The 27,080-nt window shown below is 41.3% G+C and overlaps 1 protein-coding gene across 4 annotated transcripts in view; it reads left to right on the forward strand.

Moving 5' to 3' along the window:
- Positions 1-20,018, forward strand: part of LOC117396924 (adenylate kinase isoenzyme 1) — a 68,200-nt gene extending 48,182 nt beyond the window's left edge. For 2 of the 4 annotated variants that reach the window (XM_033995278.3, XM_033995282.3), the window contains 6 exons: positions 4,646-4,685; positions 7,546-7,581; positions 8,328-8,491; positions 14,525-14,641; positions 16,002-16,193; positions 18,141-20,018. In XM_033995278.3, coding sequence (XP_033851169.2) covers positions 4,646-4,685; positions 7,546-7,581; positions 8,328-8,491; positions 14,525-14,641; positions 16,002-16,193; positions 18,141-18,209 — 618 coding nt within the window. In that variant the 3' untranslated portion in view covers positions 18,210-20,018. Of the gene's footprint in view, positions 1-4,645; positions 4,686-7,165; positions 7,313-7,545; positions 7,582-8,327; positions 8,492-14,524; positions 14,642-16,001; positions 16,194-18,140 lie in introns of those variants that run through there. The other 2 variants (XM_033995279.3, XM_033995280.3) reach the window with 2 other exon arrangements.
- Positions 20,019-27,080: the final 7,062 nt, after the last annotated feature.

Raw genomic sequence — 27,080 nt, forward strand, 5'->3', positions numbered from 1 at the left:
ATTCGCAGCTGAGCAGTTTTCCGGTCCTTCCTTCAGAATCGTAGCAGCTTTTTCCCACGGGGTTCCAGACTCTCTTATCAAACGGTTAGGTCGTTGATCCTCCAGTGCTTACCAAGTTTACATTATAACAAATATTATGGAGCCTAAAATTGCTTTTACAGAAATGTGCTCTTAAGTGTTAGTAGCCTGCCTGGAGGAAGGGCAATCGAATCAGCCATGGATTCCCAGAGGTTTATTTCCCAAAAATGGGTTTTGTTTTCCTCTCCTGCGTGCTGATGATCATTTGTTAAAGGTTGGCTAAACCTTCAAGTGGGCTATATTCAATTCTAATTGTGGCATTGAGACCGGCTTGTTCTTTTTGGGGGTCTCAGCCTCGTCCAGTTGGCCAGGCAGCGAACCCTCAAACCAAGTTTAGGTTTGATGCCAAATGAATGTGTATATACAGCATACTTTTCTGTTAAATCGCATACTCCGCATTCTCTACAATAAATATTTGTACTAAAACATTTTGTGATTGGTGTTTGTCCCGAACTACTGAAATGAAATTTATAATTAAAGTTCGGGAGGAGGGTCAGACACCAATCTCCGCATCACCAAATTGAATCATTCAATTTACACATTAGCTAATTTAAATTGTTAGCACTATAAATACCCTCTTCACTTATCTCTCAGTTGCGTTTTGATTTCATCGTAACCCACCACCTCCCCATCTCCACCTTTCTTAACAGTTTTTATGTTTTATCAAATGGGGGTCTCAGCCTCGTCCAGTTGGCCAGGCAGCGAACCCTCAAACCAAGTTTAGGTTTGATGCCAAATGAATGTGTATATACAGCATACTTTTCTGTTAAATCGCATACTCCGCATTCTCTACAATAAATATTTGTACTAAAACATTTTGTGATTGGTGTTTGTCCCGAACTACTGAATAATAATAATAATAATTTAAAAAAAAAACAGAAATAGATTCACCACTATAGTCGATTTATCTTTCATCTAATTTCACACTTCCAAAAACAGCACCTCAATAAATACAACTTGCTTTTAGTAACATAAATTCCTATGAGAAATGAAAAATATTACTCCAAAAATAGTATTTCTTGATGTAGATTTTAATTTATTATTTTTAATTTATTTAGCTAAGGGCACAATGTACAGTATGGATCTTCTTAAGGGAGCAGGTGTCTGAAACAATTTACGAGAGGGACATATTTAGAATCCCATGGAGCCATGGGTGTCTCCAGCCAGGAGTCAAAAATAGGCAAGCCAGCCTGTCAGTGAGACCTACAGCTGACTCAGGGCTGGCATTTAAAAGACAAGGGTCATCTTGATAAGCTGGACTCAATGTTTGATCCACAAGATCTTTTAAAGGAGAGGGACAGTGGCACTAGCTGCAGTCAGGTGTGGGGTCTTTATCTACGAGATCTTTGAAGGAGAGGGACAGTGGCACTAGCTGCAGTCAGGTGTGGGGTCTTTATCTGAAATAGTTCAGAAAACACAAGTAAAATGTGTCTATCAGATCTGGACTCTCAGTTTCTAAAACAGCTCTACTATATTCAGTTCTTGGGGGCTGTGCAATTGATCGAAATAAATACTGCCACTGAGATAATGAATTAAAATTGTAACAGGTTTATGGAGGTCAAGCATGTAACAGTGCAGGTGGGTTTCAGTAGTGCCTTTCTGTCTCTAATGTAGGGTGCTAAGGAGTCCTGTTTCTGAAGTGTTCCAGAACCCTCCATACTGTACTGGCTACATATGTTTGAACTGTTGCTTCCTCCTTCAACACTGTTGCCATTCAACTTTGTCATGAAGCAAATACAAAATCCATCATTTAATGAAATCTGTTCTATAGATCAGAATGGCACTCACCTGATGTGTATTTTGTTGAAGTGCACCCTGGGTTCACAATTGCATCCTATTGTTCAAGTACTACAGTAAAGTCCCATATGTTTTAAACAGAAAGGTTTAATTAAAGTTTGCTGTGAATTATTAAAACTTTATTCAGCAGGATAACTCAATGTAGTGCAACAGCTATTACACATTCCCACAAGATAAATTCAACATAAAAAGATACCAAATGTAACAACGCTAATACTTAACACACAAAATTAATTGGCTTGACACATAGAACTTCAAACATTTAAAGGCGAGCTAAACCAAGCTTTTAAAATCCATAAATAAATAAATAAATAATGGATTATTTATTGATCTGCTCTTCAGCTTCAACAACTATGAGCACTGCTGCTGGCCACTGTTGTATTTCAGAGTACCTGACTGGGCATCGTTTATACCGTCTTAAGCACGCTGTATATTTCGGGCAAACTCTCTGTTTGGATCTCGTAATGTGCCATTCACATAGATTTAAATAATAAACACACTGCTTGTTACTGTAGGAATCGCTCTTACTAATCCACCAATCAGCTGTTTTCACCTCATTACGTTGCCATTCACATAGATTTCAATACAAAAGGCAGCACTTTACTGTAGTAAAAGCTTGACAGATCGATCAATCAGCTGTTTGCACCTCGTTACTGAGCGATTACCCCTGTACTGTACCTTGGCTATTTAATCCCTGTACGCAGTGTAGGTTTACAGTTTGAAAAAACAGCACTGACTGCAACAGCAAGCATGGCTGGAAAGAGAAACATGCGCATCACGAAAATTCAGTGTGTAAATAAAATGTCTCTGTTAGATACTGTGCGCTTGCTGAAGCATTCTTGGAACTCCATCAGTCAGCAAGCAATGCCATGTTGCTTCAAAAAAGCTTGGAATGTTGTAGTTGAAGAGGAGAGTGCTGACGAAAATACAACCGAAACTGAAACTCTGACAACACCAGAGGAAGAATTCTCAGTGTCACCTTAGCAACCAGGACACTGCCTGAAACAGACACGGATGACGTAATCGTGTGCGTGCTGCGCTTGTAACACTACTAATATGGAGCAGCATCCGGATATAAAGCCGAACTGGGATTTTTTAGAAAACACTGACAAGGTTTGCCGTTAATACTTGCAAAAAAAGATTGTCCAGATACGTATCACAGAGTTCTTAGCTGGAAACAATCTGCAGTAACGTATCCTGCCTGTTCTGTACATTTCTGCACTTGCATTACTTTTTTGCACTTACTTTTTATTACATTCAGAGGTTTTAATACATCTTTTTTATTAGTGTAATGAGTGTCTTTTTAACTGCATACACACTTGTTTGTTTTGATTACTGTGCTGGTGATTGGGGGATATGTAGAAGAGAAAAATAATGCAAATATTCTTAGAAAAACAATAAGCGACATAAATTTAGTGAGAAATGACCTCAGCCACATGCTGTCCATGGGATGTTATGCAGTATAGACTGATTCAGAAAGCAAAGGGAATCATCCAACTCCACCGATTCTCTGATACTCCGATTCTTAGTAGTAGTTATTATTTGTTTATTTAGCAGACGCCTTTATCCAAGGCGACTTACAGAGACTAGGGTGTGTGAACTATGCATCAGCTGCAGAGTCACTTACAATTACGTCTCACCCGAAAGACGGAGCACAAGGAGGTTAAGTGACTTGCTCAGGGTCACACAATGAGTCAGTGGCTGAGGTGGGATTTGAACCGGGGACCTCCTGGTTACAAGCCCTTTTCTTTAACCACTGGACCAGACAGCCTCCCATGTAACATGTTAATAACATAACAAATACTGAGTGTTAAAATAAACTTATTTTACATTTTTTTTATTCTTCAGTTGTTAATAATAAACACTGCTAGTTACACAACTTCTGTCTGTGATGTCACTGTGTATTATAATAAATAATATACACCAAAATGGTACATGTAAGGCTGTCATTCTATCTGGGCTAGCGCCCTCGTGATTTATATGTAAGTAGAAACCCTTGATAGAATTACAGCCTCATTCCGCACAGGTGGGTGTACAGTATACATTATGTAAAGTATTTATGAAGTTTAGATATGAATACAGGAGAGTGGGGTGGCTGTGGTGCGTTACAGTACAAAATCCTCAATCTGTAAGCGTCTCGGATTCAGTTTCACAGTCAGGTCGGTTTACACTTGTACAGAGCTATTAATATTGAGAGAGGAGCTGAGGAGCTCCCCTAGACTATTCAGATCCCTGCATGGGCTACAACTTGGAAACACATTGCATCTCCCAGCGTTCAGATCCTAACCCTTACAGAAAGACCCTGAGTGTTCCAGAACAGCGGTGGTTCCACATGCAGGATATCTGTGTGGCACACAGAGCCATGACGTATTCCTCAGCATGGTCCTGCCGACCGTATGCATTGCGGCTTCCAGCTCCTCCACAATGGCCTTCCAGTCCTTATGGGTCATCTCTTTAATGAATGCCCCAGACTCTGTCACCTCAGGTGGGGTGCTCAGGACTGTGTGGTGCTTCTGGTCCTTGGAACTTGGACCCCATCCACTACCATTCCTGTGTTCTGGGACTTATGAAACACCCAGTCTCCTCCCAGCTTGTAGGGATGTAATACTGAAGAAGGTATAACCCGATACAGTGACCTGACCTTTTGGTAGCCGCTCATTCCGTGTTATTCAATAGGCAGAGCCAACAAGTGCTGGTATACAGGAAGCAGGGTTGTGGTGCTGGGTAGCTTCACTACTGTTTTTTTTACTTTTATTCTTTCTGTTTTCAGGTTGAAGGATTTCTACTCGCAGATCAGCTCATCATGGCAGGTAAACATGTGCTTTCATCAGTGTTGTCTGTAACAATGTAAGTGAGATTCAGGAATTGTGAATTATTCATCAGAGAGTAACAGTGTTTCCTTTCACTCACTAACACTTAGGTGTGTTTTTAAAATGTGAACAGTAGATCCTATAGACCTTTCATATTAGCTCAGGCTCGTGCACTAGATTGTTGCACGACAGTTTTCTCAAATTAATTTTTCGAGGAATTGACTGCTGCTGTTTAATGCCAAGTGCCCAGGCATTGTTGTCGATTAACATATTCCATAAAAAGACTCCACAGGGAGTGTTGCATCGTCCCTGGATCTCCCGGAAGTTAGGGCAGCAGAATCGGCAGGGAATCGCCTTCCTACAGGGACCCCTACTGGCTAGCCACTCGGTGATCTTAGGCAGACACCTGCAGGGATGGCCTTTGTCCTCCAGGGGGCGATACCTCACCGACATCCGCTGTCAGGCTCCAGAGTGTAAAAAGGTGGTCGGTGCTGAAATCACGTCTTGGAGTAATCAGCCTAGAGCAGTCACTCCTCATTACTGCCAGCCTGCCTGATTTACGAGCTCCACAAAACAAGAATATACTGTGGAGCCGTAGCTATGGTACAGTACTGTGTATGCAGTGGAGTGGAAAGTGTGTTTATTTATTTAGAAAATCTTACAAGACACTGCTGGGCTGTTAATAAAATAACAACTTAGGGCCAAAAGTATTTGGTATAGCAAAGCAATGCAATGTCCGTCTGAGATATTTGATAGTGAAAAAAGATTTTCTTAAGGGTCTGCACCGTCAGCCCCCACCAGGAGGTGTAGTTGAGGTGGCTGGGGTTCTCTGTTGACTGGATGTTTGTCTGAGGTATGTTAGATAAGAGACCAGGAACAACCCTTGCCCCTCTGTCTCTCTCAGTATTAAATTATTAATTATCACTCAGCAGGTAAATGCGCGACCCTGAGATGGACAGACTGGGCTTTCAGTGCTGGAGGGCAGGTCATGTGAGGCCTGGCAGTGTGTGTGTGTGTGAAAATAAAGTATGCTAAAACCTAAAAGAACTGTATTCCACAGATCAACTGGAATGCTTTAGATACACTAACTTCACATCTACCAAACTATAGTTTTACTAGCAAGATATATTTCAAAAGAGGATGGGATTCAGGACATGTAATAAAATATACTAGATCTGACTGTTTTTTATTACGGAGTATTGAAACTACAAAAAGTTTCCGGTGTATCAAAATTCACATCACTGTGTAAGCAGTCAGGGTGCTGCTTATAATCTAGGAAAAGACCCCCCCACCCCAGCTCTGCTATAATTAGCCCCCCAGTCGAGGGTGTGGAGCAGGCAGGGTGGGAGGGAGGGGTGGTTTTATAAGTTCAGACAGACTGACTATATCGCCTGTGGAATTCAGGGAGAGTATGATTACCCAGCCCACACCACGGGATCGGGTTCCCAGAGAGGAGCTGCTGCTGTCTGATCCAGACTGTCCCACCCACACTGGGTAGCCTCAGTTTACACCACTGGTACTCCTGCAATGAAATGGCTGAAATGCTGTGACCAATTCATTAATAATAGATTTGTTCTATATGTTTCGTTCGACATTGCTTTTGTCCTAGTGTGTTTTATTTCAGTCAATTAAAAAAAATGAATATTCAAAATAAATGTATATGCGACACATTTCCTGCACCTTCCGACCCTCCAGCAAGTATTGGGACACCCTGTATTGTCCGACTTATTATTTTTTAAAAACAAAAAATTCACGATTTGGGGTGGCAGGAGTATAAAAGTAAAACAAACTTTTAACTCCCCAAGTACTATTTCAAAACCTGAAGAAATCTGTTGATTGGTTTTATAAAAAAATAAATAAAAAAGTATAAATCTGTATAGTGTCTCAATACAAAATATAGTGCCATATTAATGCAATAAACTGTTGTGTAAATTATTTTGGACACTTTTGTATATAGTAGAGTGCATAATATAGTGTGGTTGTTCTGGTTACATTCTAATACAAAGTTACTAAATAAACTTTAGTATTACTTTTTTGTAAGAAATAGACTATATAGGAATGCAGAGTTAAAATATGTTTCAGACTGCAGACTATGCAAACACACAGAATAAGGAATTTAGTGACATGTCACATTTCTGTAATGGTTAACCAAGCTGAGCTTCTTAAGTCAATCCAGAGCCAGATTTATTCTTATCTTAACCAGGGTAGAGCTTTTGAGGGAAGCACAGTCAATAATTAATAAAGTTTTTTTGTGGAAGCACAGTACTTTTTTTCTTATAAAAAAATAAAACATACACTTCTGTGTTTTATTTAAAAAAAAAAAAGAGAGAGAAAGAAATAAAAAAAAAAACTTAACCTTGTCCAACCCTCCACAACTCAGCTGCCAAGTTGTGTTCCTTTGAAGTGGGCTAGGCCTGTCAGGCTAGCAACCGTAACCATGGCAACATCTGTTTGACTGTAGCCAGAGTGAGGAGGAAAAAGTTAAGTAGCAGTTCTGTTTGTTTCTGAGAACATTTGCTCTGGAGAAAAGAAGGGCAAGGAGAAAGAAAAGTGGAAATCATCCGTCAAAATGGGAACCAGTTGTTCTTCTGAAATAGCGACAAAAGTTCAGTCTGCCTCTGAACCAGGTACTGTTGTGAGCCTATGGCATCAGGCAGTCACAGGCTCTGCTAGGAGTCGCAGGACACTGAGGAAGGTGTTAAATTGTTTCTGTTTGTGAGCAGTGAAGTTCTTCCCTCGCTGTAAGGGGAGGGCTTCAACAGCAGGGCCTCGTCCTGTTGTTGACTTTTTAAACACAGTGTTCCTGTTTTGCTTTATGGGGGAAATTACATTAAATGGTCTTTCTCTGTGTCTCCCTCAGATAAACTGAAGAACAGCAAGATCATCTTTGTAGTTGGTAAGTCCCAGTGATTTATATTCCATTCCTTCTTGTTTTAACTCTCAGAATGCCATCACTAATGTCTTTGTAATGCTTCACTGAGAAGCTCCCTTTGGAATCATATACAGTGCTCCCTTGATATTCCAAAATGTGGTTAATTCACTGTTTTCAATGATTTCAGGGAGCACTGTATTTATTTAGCATGTTATCTGAAAATAGAAATTACTTTTGATTTATTTTTAAACAGTATTTTTACAAATGTGTCCTTACCATTGGTCAGGATGGTTTCTGGCGGTGTCTAATTTCACTTTATCACCTTGGTTGACTTTCCAGACATACTGTAAAGGGAACAACCTTCCAAACCCCTTCCATCTTGATATCTTGCTACTTATCACTTAAAGTGCAATAAAAAAATAAAAATAAAAAAGTGTAAAAAAAGGAGAAATAAAACCAAAAGGGACGTGACAGTGGCTACTCCAGGCCGGAATAGGCACTATGAATGATTCATCTCCCCTGCAAGCACAATCCTGGCACAATTATGTCCATTCAGCCCTGGGTCTCTCTCTTCAGGGATATAGCCAGTTGTGGACTAAAATAGCAGGGTGCTCTTAGTTCATGTTTAGAGTGCATTTATACATAATTACAAAGTAGTAATAACTCTTCTTTTGAGATGAGCAAGTCAAAAGAAACTGTTCTTAAAGGTTTAGTATTTTGAAAACCATTACAGGTCAGTGTGCTGAGTGTGTGTGCATCTCTGTTTGCAGGCGGTCCTGGCTCTGGCAAAGGCACCCAGTGTGAAAGGATTGTCCAGAAATATGGCTACACTCACCTGTCCACTGGTGACCTGCTCAGGGCAGAGGTCAGCTCAGGCTCAGAGAGAGGCAAGAAGCTGTCCGCCATCATGGAGAAGGGCGAGCTTGTCCCCCTGGTAAGAGACCCAGACCACACCCTCTCCCCCTTTCCCCGTCCCCCTGGTAAGAGACCCAGACCACACCCCCTCCCCCTTTCCTCTTCCCCCTGGTAAGAGACCCAGACCACACCCCCTCTCCCTTTCCCCGTCCCCCTGGTAAGAGACCCAGACCACGCCCCCTCCCCCTTTCCCCGTCCCCCTGGTAAGAGACCCAGACCACACCCCCTCTCCCTTTCCCCATCCCCCTGGTAAGAGACCCAGACCACACCCCCTCCCCCTTTCCCCATCCCCCTGGTAAGAGACCCAGACCACACCCCCTCCCCCTTTCCCCATCCCCCTGGTAAGAGACCCAGACCACACCCCCTCTCCCTTTTCCCGTCCCCCTGGTAAGAGACCCAGACCACACCCCCTCCCCCTTTCCCCGTCCCCCTGGTAAGAGACCCAGACCACACCCCCTCCCCCTTTCCCCGTCCCCCTGGTAAGAGACCCAGACCACGCCCCCTCTCCCTTTCCCCATCCCCCTGGTAAGAGACCCAGACCACACCCCCTCCCCCTTTCCTCATCCCCCCCTGGTAAGAGACCCAGACCACACCCCTCCCCCTTTCCCCCTCCCCCTGGTAAGAGACCCAGACCACACCCCCTCCCCCTTTCCTCTTCCCCCTGGTAAGAGACCCAGACCACACCCCCTCCCCCTTTCCTCTTCCCCCTGGTAAGAGACCCAGACCACACCCCCTCCCCCTTTCCCCATCCCCCTGGTAAGAGACCCAGACCACACCCCCTCCCCCTTTCCCCATCCCCCTGGTAAGAGACCCAGACCACGCCCCCTCCCCCTTTCCCCGTCCCCCTGGTAAGAGACCCAGACCACACCCCCTCCCCCTTTCCCCGTCCCCCTGGTAAGAGACCCAGACCACACCCCCTCCCCCTTTCCCCGTCCCCCTGGTAAGAGACCCAGACCACACCCCCTCCCCCTTTCCCCGTCCCCCTGGTAAGAGACCCAGACCACACACCCTCCCCCTTTCCCTGGAGATGGGGTTTGCACAAACTGTCCACTAGATGGAGATCAACACAGCTCAGGCCATTACACAAATGCCTATTTGTTATACAACAGTGGAAATGACTGCCGCACTTTTGTAGATTCAAGTCGGTATATTTTACGACGTGCTTACTCAGTACAGAATTGGTATATTCTGTGGTAAACCCAACATTATAAAGGCTTTACTTTTTAAATCTCAGCAACTGAATGGAACTGACACAGACCTGAACATTCAAAATGGCAGTCTGTTTAATGTAGTATTAGTAGTAGTAGTAGTAGTAGTCGTATTGATAATAATAATAATAATAATAATAATAATAATAATAATGCTTTAAACAGATCTTATTTGGATACTGTACCAGATTGGATGTTCGAATAAATAACTACTGTCTTTAAAATATTTTTTTAATAGAAAAAAATATATTGTGTTGAAATTTGTTTTTATTTGTACTTTACTGGTCACAGGTCCCAAACTGAAAAGCCACAGGGTCAGCTGCAGTGTACCAGTACTAACTTCAGGACTAGAAAACAGAACAAAATGGTACCAATTGGAGCAAACTAGATCAGAAAGTGAATTAGTTTAGCTGATCTGATCGAGTGGACTAAGTTAGACTGAGCATGGGAAAACCAACCCATAGAGGAGTATATAGAAAATATAAACAAGGATCTTAGACGAGTTAAAGAAACATTTTCTGTGTGTTGCAGTGCAACTATATTTAGAGCACATTATAGCCCTCTCTTTTATATAGTTTATTTACATGATCTCAGATTTTTTTTAACAGACAGGACTTGAACTAATATTATCTGTCATATATAAGAGAAGTGGAATCCACTGTTCTACACAATGCATATGCTGCAATATATCAAGCAGGACAGTCTACATGCCCCATTGCGCTCTGCATACATGTTAATGATGTATAATCTGCTTCATAAAGGCTGTTTGCTTTTTGTACTTTCAATATTCATAGTACATTTAGTGGTTATTTTAATATGAAAAACAACCCCATCCAAACTGCAATTAATTATCTGCATAATTTGCATAGGAAATATCAAAAATAAAATATACACAGAAATCAAACATACATTTTAGGGCTTTTTTTCCATTCTTAGTATCTGTAGACTCAACTCGGTTTATCGTTTATAGGTTAACTGTGTTATAAAGGTGCAAAGTTGAAGTAATATTCATATTCTTTAAAACTTAACATGGATCTGTGCTGTGACTACAAAGGTCTGGTATAGTACGCTGTAATCAGCACTAAACTCAGGGGCGGCTGGTTAACAGTGTTCTCTAGCTTCCCTTCTTCCGGGTGATGTGCATTATCCTAGGTGATGTGCATTTCATTTTCCCCTCTCACGTGACACTGGCATGTCAGCAATGCTGTTCATCCCTTGTGTTTAACAGGCTGAAGCTCAGCTGCGTTCGCTCAGAAATGCGAACGCGCAAGTCAGCCGTGCGCATGCAGCCGTCACCCAGGACTCGCTGTGATTGGCTGGAAAATGTCTGGCTTCAGCGCAGATGGTTAAAAACAAGGCGATTAGCACGCATGTGTCAAAACAACAAAGGCTAATCTACACAAACGTTTAAACTATTTAAATATTCAATTTAAATGTATGAGTCTAATTATATTTGTCTTTGTCTAACTTTAAATGTTTTGAGTTTATGGATACTCTTATTTGTTCAACTTCGTTTTAGCTGCAGATAGAAGGCTCACACAGCGTAGCTCTTGCATGGAGCTCACATAGGGTAGTGCTGCGCGTGCAACTCGTAATTTACAATATGTCGTGCTTCATTCACCCTCAGCACCGCTACCATGTGACCATAAACAGGGTGTGGGAGGGGGAGAACACTGAACATAGTGATTGCCCTGGGAGAATTCATTGGTGATCCACGGCCAATACCTCACAAACCTTAGGTTTTTAGCTCGATCCCTTTTTTTAGTGTTCGTTTTTTTGATCGAGTATTTGTGAATAAATAATTTTGTGACTTTTTAAAAAAAATACATTTAGCCTAATTCTCATGGTAATATCTTGCTGTGTTCAGCAAATTTCTTAGCTTTTTACATTGTTAATTTATTAATCGTTTATTATATATACCGTACAGTATATTTCTATTTTAATATCTTTTTTATATATTTTTTTACATGTTGCTGATAGCCGCACCAGGCATTTTTTTTTCTTGTGTGTTTTTAGCTGATCAGCCTTTTATTCGGTTTATATAAATCTTTAAACTAGATACCGACTTGGATTCGGGGACAATTTAATTTTAAATAAATACAGATTTCAATTTCTGAGTACATTCGGTGTGTTTTAGTTTTTTAACCTTTTTTTTTTTGGTACATCGTTGCCAGGTAGAATTTTTGCTTGCTAATAATTTTTCTACAATGGAGGAAGTGCAGAAACTCTAGATCAAAAGGTTAGGACTAAGCAGATTGTCAGTAAAATTAGTGCAGGTGAACAGTGACAGAGGACGGGCATTCACTCGAACCTTTAATGAGTCGTGCTATAAGCTTAGGCCATGGGGTTGTGCAAGTGAAATCAACAATGCACTGTTTTGCTTTCCTTGAGTTACAGACCTGCAACATCTCTAAATCAAAAAAATAACATGAGAACTCAAGAGTTCATTAGACATGTGAAATGCGTCTAGGTATGTTAGGGAGAGTGAATATTGCTGTCCAGCCTAGCACTGCCTATCGAAATGCCATAAAGAAGCACAATGAAGAAGTGTCTATAAACCGACACATACTGACACGCATCATTGAATGCATGAAGTTCAGTGGAGCTTTTGAATTGGCCTGACAGAGTCATGATGAATCATCATCATCGTCCAATCCTGGTGTGTTTCTTGGGCTGGTAGATTTTGTTTCAAAGCTTGATCAGGCAATGGAAACGCACTTGAGGAAGGACACAGTCTTTTAAAGGCGCCTTTAAGACTGTTCAAAATGAACTTCTAGGCTGCATGTTGGAGGTTTGCTGTGACTACAAGGGTCTGGTATAGTACGCTGTAATCGGCACTAAACTCAGGGAAAGAACTGAAACAGACTGTTTTATGTCGCTAGTCAAGTTGATGAAACCAGTGACATTACAAATAGTTCCCAAAGTGTACTAATTTTAGGTACATTGTTCCCAAAGCTAGACATGTTGTTGAATGATTTTTTGGGTTTACTGAGTTGCAACGTGGAAATGCTGAAGCTATTTCCACTGCCACTATGCAACAGCGAGATGCCATATTCACAGAAGAAAGTGAAAAGGCTCAAATAATTGCACAGAGGTATGATGGAGCTTGTGTAATGTGTGGCGAGACTGGTGGGGTCCAGAAGTTTGTAAGTGAAAAATATCCAAATGCACATGGTGTCCATTGCTGTGCCCATCAACTCAATCTAATAATGGGACAAGCAGCCAGTCAGTTTCAGAGGCTCGCATTGTTTTCCAGACCCTCTCTGGTTTCTCAGCTTTTTTCTCTCGCTCTCCAAAGAAAACTGCTGTTTTGAATGAAGTTGTAAAGAAAAGACGACCAGCTGCTTCTCAAACAAGGTGGGATTTTGGTAATGGAGCAGCGAGGACAGTGTTTCAACAGTGCAATCACCTGTTAGTGTTTTTAGACAGTTATTAATTCAGGAGACTTTGACAGTGTCACAGTTAGAGAAGCTAATGGTTTTTGGACAGAGAGTTTCTGTTCTTTCAGTACTTGTTCCAAAACATCATGATGAAGGTGGATATTTTCTATGGGAAACCCCAGGCAAGGAATATTACAGGTGTAACTTAATTTATTCAAAGCATTCAGGACATCCAAGCATCTGTTAGAACACAGGAATCCAGCCTCCCCGAGAACCTGCCACCAATACCAAAAAGACAAAGGGGCCCAAATACTACAGAAGATTATGACAGAGCTGCCTTGCAAATTTGTGACATTATTATGTCTCATGCAAAGGACCGGTTTGACTTCATAAAGCACCTTGTCTCTGCAGCGCTGTAGCAGAGTGACCGTTTTGATGAATATCAGGCAGCTTTCCTGGATGGTGTGCTAGAGGAAACAGTTCCAGCATATCCAATGCTTAATAAGACTTCCTGTACTGACTTGCAAACAGGGTATGAAACAGAAGCTTTTAAAAGGCAAAAAATTAATTACATATGTTTGAACTGATGATATATAACAACTTAGACAGAACATTTCCGGAGATTACAAATCTACTGAAGATAGTTGTTACCACTCCGATGACTACAGCAGAGGCAGAAAAGGGTTTCTCAGCACTGAAGCGGATAAAGACCTTCCTGAGAAACAGAATGAAAACCCAATGATTAAACACTGTAGCCATGTTATTAATTGAAAGAGACATGATCCTGTAAATCAGTACGCTTCACAGCATATACTATAAACACAAATGTTTGTTTTACATAACATTTGATGGGGTTTCTACAGGACAGCAAACTAAAGTTGTAGGTTTTACACACCTTTAAAAAATAGCGTTTGAAGTTCAAGAAGACATTGGGTCTTGTACATTTTTTTACTTGTGCTATTTTACGGTGGACTTCTCATTTTGTCTTGATCGTCGTGAATTGTTTTTTCATTTTAGAGAAATTGATTGTCTGTTTCCAGTTTAAGTTTGCAAAAAAATAATGTATAATTAATGGTAAATGTACCTCTTTTTCACAATAGGAAAACAACCATGAGATCGCACCTGTACCAAAAGGTTGCCAGTTGCCGGTTCCAAAGCTGCTTGTGCTTGTTTTAGAAAATACCACCACTGCAAAATGATCCCCAATCTAAATGGCCATGGAAGAAGTTATCCAAAGCACACTCGTTATTATTATTCATTCATGACATTGTCCCCGCTGTTGGCAGTGCCACTAACAAGGTTCTACTGGTCCTGTGTAAGCTTGTGCTGGGGTAGAATTTCCATCAGGGTACACTGAATAATAAGAGACATAACCTGGATAAAGACACAGAGGCGTGGTATTGTGAATATTTAGTTCCACGGTGAATGCAGCTCACCCCTGACCCTGCTGTGCTTGGTCTGCAGGACACTGTTCTGGACATGCTGAAGGACGCCATGATCGCCAAGGTTGACGTCTCCAAGGGCTTCCTGATCGACGGGTATCCCCGCGAGGTCAAGCAGGGAGAGGAGTTTGAGAAGAAGGTATGAGTGGCATTGGGCAGGGCTATCCAGAACTAGATGTGGTCAAATCGAAATTGCTACTCGATAAGATTAAAAGGTTTTCTGTAAACATTATATTGTAAGTTTGCTCCTATGTTTTCTGAAATGTTGTTATAAAGGAGTAAGAAACCACTCACAATGGTAATTAAACTGCTCTTACTTGCACTAAATTGTTCTGATTAAACTGCCCTTACCTGCACTAGTGTTCTGATTAAACTGCTCTTACCTGCACTAGTGTTCTGATTAAACTGCCCTTACCTGCACTAAAGTGTTCTGATTAAACTGCCCTTACCTGCACTAGTGTTCTGGTTAAACTGCCCTTACCTACACTAACGTGTTCGGGTTAAACTGCTCTTACCTGCACTAAAGGGTTCTGATTAAACTGCCCTTACCTGCACTAGTGTTCTGATTAAACTGCTCTTACCTGCACTAAAGTGTTCTGATTAAACTGCCCTTACCTGCACTAGTGTTCTGGTTAAACTGCCCTTACCTGCACTAGTGTTCTGATTAAACTGCTCTTACCTACACTAACGTGTTCGGGTTAAACTGCTCTTACCTGCACTAAAGGGTTCTGATTAAACTGCCCTTACCTGCACTAGTGTTCTGATTAAACTGCTCTTACCTGCACTAAAGGGTTCTGATTAAACTGCCCTTACCTGCACTAGTGTTCTGATTAAACTGCTCTTACCTGCACTAGTGTTCTGATTAAACTGCCCTTACCTGCACTAAAGTGTTCTGATTAAACTGCCCTTACCTGCACTAGTGTTCTGGTTAAACTGCCCTTACCTGCACTAGTGTTCTGATTAAACTGCTCTTACCTGCACTAACGTGTTCTGATTTTTTAAGAAACAAAATATGAAATATGAATTGATGATGCTACAATACCATAGCAACATGAACCCTAGGATTACATTTACATTGCAGGACTATACTTAGAAGCTTTGAGAAAATACAGTACCAAATAACAAAACTACAGTTACAGTGCAGGAGTATTTAATGCAAGTGGTATCAGTTAGATCTTGATGTGAATTGTATTTAATGCCAGCTTCTTCAGTTAGGTATTGATGTGAATTGTATTTAATGCCAGCTTCTTCAGTTAGGTCTTGATGTGAATTGTATTTAATGCCAGCGGTATCTGTTAGATTATGATGTGAATTGTATTTAATGCCAGCAGTATCAGTTAGATCTTGATGTGAATTGTATTTGTCACATTTTGAAAAGCCGCTATAAGGATAGCAGTGGCAACATTCTGATGTAATCCTGTTAGTGAGAATGCTATAGAAATCCCGGGTGATTGTAGAGTTGTGTGTTGAGTAACGCTACCCCTTCCCCCGCTCTCCAGATTGGCGCCCCGACTCTGCTGCTGTACATTGATGCTGGTGCTGAAACCATGGTGAAGAGGCTTATGAAGCGCGGAGAGACCAGCGGCCGCGTTGATGACAACGAGGAGACCATCAAGAAGCGCCTGGACACCTACTACAAGGCCACCGAGCCTGTCATCGCCTTCTACGAGGGCCGTGGCATCGTCAGGAAGGTATGTCTGCAACTGGGGCTCCTATCCAAGATACAGGGGGTCTTCAGTCACTGAGCTGCTCTGAGCGAGAAGATCACTGATGAAATGTGCTCTGTAGCGCTCGCCACTGCTCAGGAGGAGTGGAGCTGAGCATGCCGTTATGTGGGTTCTTTCACTGAGTGGCTCAGCGAGGAGATTTCTGCTCACTGAGATCTCTGATGAAATGTGCTCCGCAGCGCTCGGCGCTGCTCAGGAGGAGTGGAACTGAGCATGCCGTTATGTGGGTTCTTTCACTGAGTGGCTCAGCGAGGAGATTTCTGCTCACTCAGATCTCTGATGAAATCTGCTCTTTAGCGCTCTGAGCTGCTCAGGAGGAGTGGAACTGAGCATGCCGTCATGTGGGTTCTTTCATGAGCAGCTCATTTACTTAACACGCCCACCGTATACACTGGAACTTGCTTGGCCAGTCAAGGAACCATCAAAGGGTGCCCTTAGTTTTCTACATGCAAACTTTTCTAAGCGTTTTAGTTTGAAAAAGTTTTTCACTTATATCAAATGCACAAAAGAGGTGCATCATGTTGCAGTTTTCAGAGAGTTTGGTAGTTGACACTGTGTTGCTTTTTCTAAAGCAAGGTTTTTTCAGAGAGTTTGGTAGTTGACACTGTGTTGCTCTTTCCAAAGCAAGGTTTTTTCAGAGAGTTTGGTAGTTGACACTGTGTTGCTCTTTCTAAAGCAAGGTTTTTTCAGAGAGTTTGGTAGTTGACACTGTGTTGCTCTTTCCAAAGCAAGGTTTTTTCAGAGAGTTTGGTAGTTGACACTGTGTTGCTCTTTCTAAAGCAAGGTTTTTTCAGAGAGTTTGGTAGTTGACACTGTGTTGCTCTTTCTAAAGCAAGTTTTTTTCAGAGAGTTTGGTAGTTGACACTGTGTTGCTTTTTATAAAGCAAGGTTTTTTCAGAGAGTTTGGTAGTTGACACTGTGTTGCTCTTTCTAAAGCAAGGTTTTTTCAGAGAGTTTGGTAGTTGACACTGTGTTGCTCTTTCCAAAGCAAGGTTTTTTCAGAGAGTTTGGTAGTTGACACTGTGTTGCTCTTTCTAAAGCAAGGTTTTTTCAGAGAGTTTGGTAGTTGACACTGTGTTGCTCTTTCCAAAGCAAGGTTTTTTCAGAGAGTTTGGTAGTTGACACTGTGTTGCTCTTTCCAAAGCAAGGTTTTTTCAGAGAGTTTGGTAGTTGACACTGTGTTGCTCTTTCTAAAGCAAGGTTTTTTCAGAGAGTTTGGTAGTTGACACTGTGTTGCTCTTTCTAAAGCAAGGTTTTTTCAGAGAGTTTGGTAGTTGACACTGTGTTGCTCTTTCTAAAGCAAGGTTTTTTCAGAGAGTTTGGTAGTGGACACTGTGTTGCTCTTTCCAAAGCAAGGTTTTTTCAGAGAGTTTGGTAGTTGACACCGTGTTGCTCTTTCTAAAGCAAGGTTTTTTCAGAGAGTTTGGTAGTTGACACTGTGTTGCTTTTTCTAAAGCAAGGTTTTTTCTGTGTTCTAGTTCCCAATTCTTTTGACTCCAGTTTTCTAGTAAAATAATCAGTTAATACGCAAATGTAAATCAACAGAATTTGACTAAGTACTTAAATGAGTTAATAATAAATTAATTCAAATGTTTTTAAAGTTGTTAGTTAAATTATATATATATATATATATATATATATATATATATATATATATATATATATATATATATATATATATATATAATTTGTAAACATCACTAATTTCACAGATTTTTCCCTAAATATAATTGATTTGTCTATCATTTTTTGGGTCTATGTGATCCAACAGAAATGTTTCCATCATGACATTTTAGGACTTAACATAAACTGTTATATTTAGTATTTCCTTCTACAGAGTATGTGCACAGCCCTCCTGTTTCAGTTATATGACAGATTGCCCAGCTAACCTCTGCCTCTCTCCTCGTTCAGATGAACGCAGAAGGCAGTGTGGATGATGTCTTTGGCCAGGTCTCCAAAGCCCTTGATGCCTTGCAGTAAACCAGACGAGGAGGACAGGGGAGGAACCACCTTTTCCAGGAACACAGTAATGAGTCGGACTCAATTCAGTGAAAGACCTTAAAAGACAATCTTTGCCTTATCACAGCGACCCTAACCATTGCACAGACCCTGATCAAGAACTGCAAAACCGCAGCCACAATAAAAAAAATAAGCATGCACACATACACGCAGGGGGTTGATTTCGGACTTTGGGCGTTTAACTGCACATCTGTAATTATTTAAGTGAAAAACGCAACCATGAACAAAGATAGACCATAAGAAGTGGAAGGATTCCACCCCCCCAACCCCCAACACGACACATTTTAACGTGATGGTCGTGGATTTTATAGGTGGTGTGAATAGGCTATTAAATGCCTGCAGATGAGACATATTCAGTGTATTGATTACAAGCAAAAGGTACTCAGATTGCTGCCACAGTCCTGAGCATTTTAGTACCACTGCTAATTCAAAATACTCTCTATCTTTTCTTGTGTAGGTTCTCTCATCATGTCCTGTTTCCGTGGTCCCTGTTGTTGCTATCTCATTTGCTGTTCATCTCATCTCCTTCAGTCCTGTTCTGTTTTCATTAAACATTACCACTACCTAACTGACCCAACACTGGGATCTGCTGCTGCGTGTGTGCGATCATAATAAAACACAACGAGACAGAGAAGGGTACCTCTGAAAATGCAATCTCAGCTTCACAGAGTGAACTGTTCTGTGAAACACAAGTCTTTTTTTAGTGGTGATTTGGAATTAGACAGTATACCTGTTACTCATTTCACAGAAATGCATTTTTGAAAGAATTATAAACTAAAGTATTATATTTGATAAACAAACAAAATGATGTGTCTCTGAACAGTTCCTTTTTTGCCTTGTGAAAGGCAGAATGTCTCATAGAGGCTAGGGGTTGATTTGCTCAGCCTATACCATGATAAGCCACAGCTGTATTTTTCAAGCATTCTACATCACCAGCCATTAACCAACAGTGTGCTGTAAAATGCTCTAAAGAAATCAAGCTGTGGCTATAGCGTGATCAAATAAACTCATCCAAATAACAAATGAATTATCTCAACTGTTTAGACACAAGCACAGTTTAAATATTATTGAGCATCAGTGCGGTGGGGATGTGTCACAGAAATGTCTTAAAGTAACATCATTTTTATGTTGCTATACACTAGACTCTCGCTAATCCAAAACATTTGGGATGAGACCCTGTTCAGATTAGGGATTTGTTCTGAGTGCTGATCGTTATCTATACCATACAAAAATGGTCTTGTCTAGTCTTTGATACTTACATTTCATCAAAGATCAGCAATAAATAAAACACAGATAGACAACTGCAAGCATTTTACACACTCATCACAGAATTGTGATACTGAAGTTTCCACAGCTGCTATCAGGCTGCGTTTTATCATGAAAACACGGTTCAGATTTTAGGTCAACTTGGATTTGCGAGAATCAACTGTACGGTGAAATGAAATCCCCCAGGTTTACACATTTTCAGGTGTTAGATGAATATCTCTGTTGAATGAATATCTCTGTCTCTATTCAGATCATTACAATAGACCTCTGAGTGTGTAGGAGCCACGATCTCAAGTGCATTACTGGTGACATCATGGAACATATGATGTGGCTGTCTCAAACAAAGACATTTTCAGGGATAAAACACTGTGGTGGGTCAAAATCCATTCTTTAAACATTATCTTAAGAGTTCTATCGGTGTTATCTAAGAACTGTATAAATATATATGAATTGTAATTTTATATATATATATATATGAATAAAAATTAATTGGAAAAAAATAAACATTGATTTAAAGTTCTCTCACAAAAAAGAATGAATTTTTTCTTTGGAATCTGAGTGCTTTATGAAAAGCAACAAATATTGCAGCACGCAGTCTGCACTGACAATGAAATAGTGTCATTACTATATAACATATAAACATGTTTCCAGAGTGGTACCATTCTACCAGGCAGCTGCCCCTTAGTAATACTGCATTTCCATAGCAGATCATTTATTTGGTAAGGGGTCTGGATCTCAGGGACTTCATTTTAAAACGATATCTAGAATTTAACCAGTTAAATAGTTAATATAACATTTAGACAATTAACACCTATCTTCTATAATCTCATGCACGGTTTAGATAATTATAAAAAATCAATACCTACAGTACAGTAGGACTTTCCCTGCAGGACTGTTGAACAGCGAAAAAATGACCCATTTCACAACCCCTTGTGTTCTCCTCTCACCTGTTAATCGTGCAAATACGTATCTGAACCAGGCTCTCCGGTAAGGTCAGTTCTTGAAAGGAAAAATGGCGCTGAGATCTGTGAGCGCAGTATTTGTATGCCCTAGGGTGCAGACCCATACGGTAATACAGTAGTTACATTTCGTACTTGAAAGGGAAGAAACAGATGTATTTATTCAAACATTCAGTGACAACTGTAGCCAGCCGTCCTGGACCGTGTGCCACAAGTCACACCAGTGGAGTGTAAACCCCAAGTCGGCTGCAGCACTGGTGGAAACTGAGGGTCTACAGGAACATTGTAGCCAATCAGAAGACCTTGCCTTCATTTCGGTTACCATGGCAGACCTCGACAGTGGATGTCATCAAGCTACCCCCCCCCCCGGAGGACAAGGGCCAGACCTGCAGGTGTCCTCTCTGCGCTCCCAGGACGCCTGGCCAGCAGGTCCGCCGTGGCTCAGTGAGGAGAAGTCTCCCTAACTCGTGGAAGCACTAGAGCTGATGTGACACTCCCAGTGCAATCCCCAGCAACTTCTCACAGCCAGGTCGCAAGCCTGTGCACCTTTATTGTTATAATTAATAAGCAGCCTGGGATAACATCCTAGATAACAGTAATTGTGCACATGCATATGGTAGTACTCCGGTTTAAAACATCAATATTGTGCACATGCATATGAGAGTATTCCAGTTTAAAACATCAATATTGGCACAAGAGAAAGTTGTCAGAATTAGAACACGCCAGCAGGTGGTGTGAGGACAATTACTGTCGATTCCTGTTTACAAATTTGAAAGGTCAGAATGCCAATGTGTAGATAGCATCTAGATCAACAAGGATGTCAGCATGGCTGTGCAGTCATGGAGCAGGGGAGCTGCTGTTTTTTCCCTGAAGACTGCATGGTGTCTCTAACCCAGGAAGCTGTTTCTATGGTAACAAGATGATTCATTAATAACTAGGTATGAATTCAGATTCTTTTAGAAGAGGGGAAGTTGCTTTGGCGGCCAATTCAATTACCGGACAGTCATTTCACTGTCTGGTGGAGTCGAGTGAAGTCCTCAGGAAATTAAGGTTTAAAGAGCCAGAAAGTTTCATGGACTTTTTTTTTTTCAAAACAACGCCAGCAACAACTTCACAGAGACATTGTACGTAAACTTTGTGAGACTGCAGTTGAATTCCTTCTAAGAAGCTGTTCTTTGATGTCTCTAAATCTACAAGCAAACAGCTCACAGATTTTTAGCTTGTGAGAACTTTTTTTAATTTATGAGGACAGCTACTAGAAATTTCTATGAGGATACATCATAAATATCCATAGAGTACTATTGTTGTAGTAATATATATATATATATATATATATATATATATTACACACACATATAGATATATAGTGTGGCTGGATGCCTCTCAGTGTGGGTGAATGTGTAACTACACTATCTACAAGGGTTGGACAAAATAATTACAAACACATGCCACAACACTATCAACTCATACCACACTCCTTAAGATGGGGATAGAAGTCGTCAGCAGCATTTCTGTTGAGACGTCACTAATATAAAAGCACATTCCAATGAAGCACCTACTTTCAGACCTCCATCAGTTTTGTCTGCTGTCTTGCCTATTGTGATTGAAACTGACTTCCAATACAGAGCTGGCACTTTATATATTACAGAACACCTACTGTCCATAGCCATTAAACACTCAATAGTGGTACAAGTAGGAATATTAAAAAAAACTGAATAAATTTAAAGACATTCCACCTGGAAATCTTCTTGAAAACATTGAAAAAAGACTTCTAGTCTAGTCCTTAAGTCTATTACGTTTCTTTTAGTTTTCTGAAATACATCCTGTTATTTGAGGGAAAGCCCATTTACACAAGAGTGGAGTTATATATGCAGCTTCCTGGCCCCAGTACGTGTCTTCAGGTAATGTATGTGAGTGTGGGTCTGTGCTGAGCTGTCTCCTCTCACCTCAATGATGGCTCAGGGCTGGAGCGGAGACTGAACCAGGTATCCATGGCAACAGCCTATCTCTGCAGCACTTGAGACAGTGAAAGGGTCGCAGAGATGACAGCTGATATTATAATAAAGATGCTGCAAGCCGAGGAGTCGTGTGTGTGTGCGTGGAGGGGGGCTGTCTCAATTCAAACTGAATCGCATTCAATCACCCACACCACTTCTTCATCTTACACAAGAGCCTTCTGCTTTATAGAAGAGGGAACAAATGAGTCTGTACATCCGAATACAGGGACACTATACATGTGATCATTATTGCATACCTTCATTTTGGTTTGTCTTGGATTAATAGAAACGTTTTTGATTCAATCAAAGAGCAAGTAGTTTCGAATGTAATTGTAATAGCTTTTTAGGTTTTATAGAGTTTGCAATCAGACTGAGTGGTTCTGGGTTCTGTTGCTTCAATATTAAGCTCTAAATTCACCAGAGACCCAGAGTACCTGCACTCATTCAAACCATACTGATCCCATTCAAATCATACTCTTTCTTTCTTTAGAGAGAGAGAGAGAGAGAAGGTGGGTTTTTTAGATTAAAATATTGGGACTAAGATAGTAATGTCAGCAAATGCGTTAATAATTCCATTCATCAACCTATAACCTGCCAGGATACACCACAGCTGGATTATACAGCACATGTAAAATTACAGCACATGTAAAATTGTACCGGCACTCATTCCATTCGAACCATACTGATTCCATTTATGATTGACATGCAGTATCCTGAAGAAGTTAGAAGTGCCCAGGCTAAAAAACTACAAGTTCAAAATAATCAGAGAACACCCAGAGTGTCTGTATGCAGATTATGATCTCACAAGACAGCAGAGGGTTAAAACAAAACTTCTATACAGAGCATCCCACTGCCTGGCACACAGCACTGTGTAACATGTACAGTAATATAAAGAAAAGAGGGATTGGGCAAACACAGAGAGAGCCCTGCAGCTGCTGACCCGGCCCACCATGGGGAGCCCCCGCACCACCCTGATCCACACCGGCACCAACGACCTGGCCGCACAGTGGGAGGGGGTGGCCAGGTCAGTGAGCAGAGTGGCAGAGAGAGCCGCACAGCGTTTCCCTTGATGCCAGGATCATCATATCCACCCTGCTGCCCCAGCACGACACCCCCCAGCACGTCATCAACGGCATCAATGTGGAGATCTCCCGAGGCTGCGCAGAGCTCCCCAGCATGCACCTGGCACAACACCCCACCCTGAGCACCGAGCACCTCTATGACAGGGTGCACTCAACCAGCAGGGCAAGATTTTCGCCAAGACCTTGAAAGACTGCGCCCTGAGCCGAGACCCAGCCAGCCCCCTCTGCAAGGACAGACGCAGGGCACAGCAGAGGCAGGAGCCAGCAAGGAGGCCCTCCCCCGGGAAACCCCACACCAAAGGCTGGACATCGCCAACTCACACTGCGTCCCCCCAGGCCAGCCCAGCCTGACCCTGCTCGGCCCATCACAGCAACCAGCATCAGCACCAGGGCAACACTGGACATCAGCAGCAACAGAGCTACGCTGCGGCCCTCGCCCAACCAGGCAGCCCTGCCTCCACTGAGCTAGGAGAGATCAAACAGCTCCTGAGCATATTATGTGCAAGGCTAATTAGCTGAGGGACACCATACTGATTTGTATTTAAAATTCACATTGTGTTTTGTTCTGAATGAAAAAGTTTGCTTAGAGAAAAATAATGAAATATATAAATATGAAATCGCTATCAATTTGCAGCTGGAACATTCAGGGTCTGTATTCCTCGTTTTTTGGGCTGAAGAGCACAGACCCTGAGTTCCTCAACAGTATTGAAGGAGTGGACGTGTTGGTGCTGCAGGAGACATGGTGCAGAGATGACATGTCCACCCACTGTCCATCAGAACACAGGGAGCTAATAGTGCCCTCTGTGAAACACACGCAGGTCAGGCATGGCAGAGACTCGGGGGGCATCATCGTGTGGTAGAGAGAGGAACTTAAAAACCACATCTCCCCAGTAAAGAGAGGGGAGTCACATATAGAGGTCAAAATTAAAGGTGCAGTGTTCCAACAGCAAAGTGACACATACATGTGTGCGGTTTATATGCCACCCTCAGACTCCCCCTACTACAAAGAGGAATACTTTCAACATCCAAAACCACATTACCCATTTCCAAACCCTGGGCTCTGTGCTGCTGTGTGGAGATCCCAATGCCAGGACTGGCAGAGAGATCGACTTCATCAGCACAGAGGGAAACACCCACATAGCGGGGAGCGCCTCTCTACACCACACACCTGTAAGCCCCCAAAGACAAAGCCATGACAGTGTGGTGAACAAGAGTGGGAAGCAGGTCCTGCAGCTCTGGAAAGGCCTGGGTCTGTACATAGTGAACAGCAGGACCAGGGGGGACTCACATACAGCTCAGCTCTAGGGAATAGTGTTGTTGATTATGCCATAACTGATATAGACCCAGAATTAATAAATGCTTTTATAGTCAGGCAGCAAACGCCCCTATCTGACCACAATCAAATAATACTGTACTTAAAACGGTCAACACAAAACATCCAAGAACAAGAACCCCCAATAAATGAATGAATTCAGCTCAAACCCCGTTATAAATGGACTGAAAACTGTACAGAGGAATTTAAAAAACACACGAGCAGCCCAGAGACTGAAAACATGTTAAACAATTTCCGGTCTACTGATTATGAACCTAATAAAACTGGATTACATTTAGCAATCAAAAAATAAATGAAATATTTGAAATTATAGCAAAAACATCTAAAATAAAAACTTTCAATACAAAAGGTACAAACGCAAAAACAAAACAAATTGAAATCTGGTTTGATAACCAATGTGCGGCTGCCAGAAAGGACCTCAGACAGCTATCTAATAAAAAACACAGTGAGCCCCACAATCAGGAACTACACCTCAGCTACTGCCAGGCTGGACAGCCCTACAGAACCTGCTCCGAGAGAAACAACAAGACACACATCCCAAAAATGAAATGACATCCAAAAGTCTATTGAGCAAAACTCCTTCTGGGAAACTCATCTGGAATCAAGGACTGATAACCACGATGTATAAGAGTGGTGACAAATTCGACCCCAACAACTACCGAGGCATCTGTGTGAGCAGTAATCTGGGGAAGGTATTCTGCAGTATCATTAACGCCCGGATACTGGCCTTCCTTACCGAACACAGTGTCCTGACTAAGAGTCAAATCGGATACTTACCAAACCATCGCACATCCAACCATATTTATACCCTACACACCCTAATCGACAAACAAAAAAAAAGAAGGTAAAATATTTGCTTGCTTTATTGATTTTAAAAAAGTCTTTGATTCAATCTGGCAGAAAGGACTATTTTATAAGCTCCTTCAAAGTGGTGTAGGGGGTAAAGTCTATGACGTTATGATTATTTTGATTATTTATTTCTTAGCAGACACCCTTATCTAGAGTGACTTACTTCTATTCCATAAAAAATCAGCTTTACAAAATCAAACCACCAATAAAAATTTGGCTAAAAAATTCTGACATCGTCATTCAGCCAATTCTTCTGTATGGTAGTGAAGTATGGGGAAATCTAAATAAACCATGTCATATGATTTGCAGTTATCCATTGTCGATGTTGCATCCTCAAAAAAATCAAGCAGGTTAGTTAGACACAATCTCCCTATCCTAAAACCATGCTGACTGTCTCCCAGGATATTGTTACCATATAGGTCATTTTCCATTTTTTTTATTATAGTTTATATAAGTTTACATATAATAGAAGTCAGGCTTGTTGTTCTGTAGTTATCTGGTTCGGTTTTGTCTCTCTTTTTGTGAATCGGTATTACGTTTGCAATTCTCCAGTCTGTCAGTACAACCCCTGTGTCAAGAGACTGTTGCATGATCTTGGTTAACGGTTTGTAAATAATTTCTTTCATTTCTTTGAGTACTATTGGGAGGATCTCATCTGGCCCAGAGGATTTGTTTATTTTAAAAGTCTAGTCCCTTTAACACTTCTGCCTCTGTTATGCTAAAGTTATTTAAAACTGGATAGGAACAGGTTGACATGTGGGGCATGTTGCCAGTATCCTCCTTTGTAAAAACTTGTGAAAAGTAATCATTTAATATATTTGCTATTTTTTTCTCTTTGTCTATGATTTTGCCATTTGTATCTCTTAGACATTTAGCTCCTCTCTGAATCTGTGCTCTGAATTCATTAGAACCCCTAAGACAAATATTATATATCCAAAAATCACCACTGTAGAGTAAGAGAAGAGCTAAGGTTTCTCTGTGATTTGAAACTCCTTGCTGACAGCATCTCTCAAACTGCTGCTGTTTGCTTGACAAATCAGTGCCACCTAGTGGTATGATTAGGAAACTACAGCTTTTACTGTTCACCCCATTCTGTGCTTTACCTAGGATACCATGATTAGGGAAGAAGATTGTAGGGTTCTACCACCATGGTTCGTAAGGGTGTGCTGTAAGGACAGGGCTTACATCCATGGTAACATTTCAAACACAAAGCTTTGAATGGGTAGCTTTAACTCGACCAAAAACATTTGCAGCTATTTATTTTGAATACTTGGCAAAAATTATAGCATTTATAGTAATCCTCATGGTTCAAATTGAAGGCACAAATTATGATACTAGTATTGTTC

The sequence above is a fragment of the Acipenser ruthenus genome, chromosome 31 (genome assembly GCF_902713425.1).
Source record: "Acipenser ruthenus chromosome 31, fAciRut3.2 maternal haplotype, whole genome shotgun sequence".
Taxonomy (NCBI): Eukaryota; Metazoa; Chordata; class Actinopteri; order Acipenseriformes; family Acipenseridae; genus Acipenser; species Acipenser ruthenus.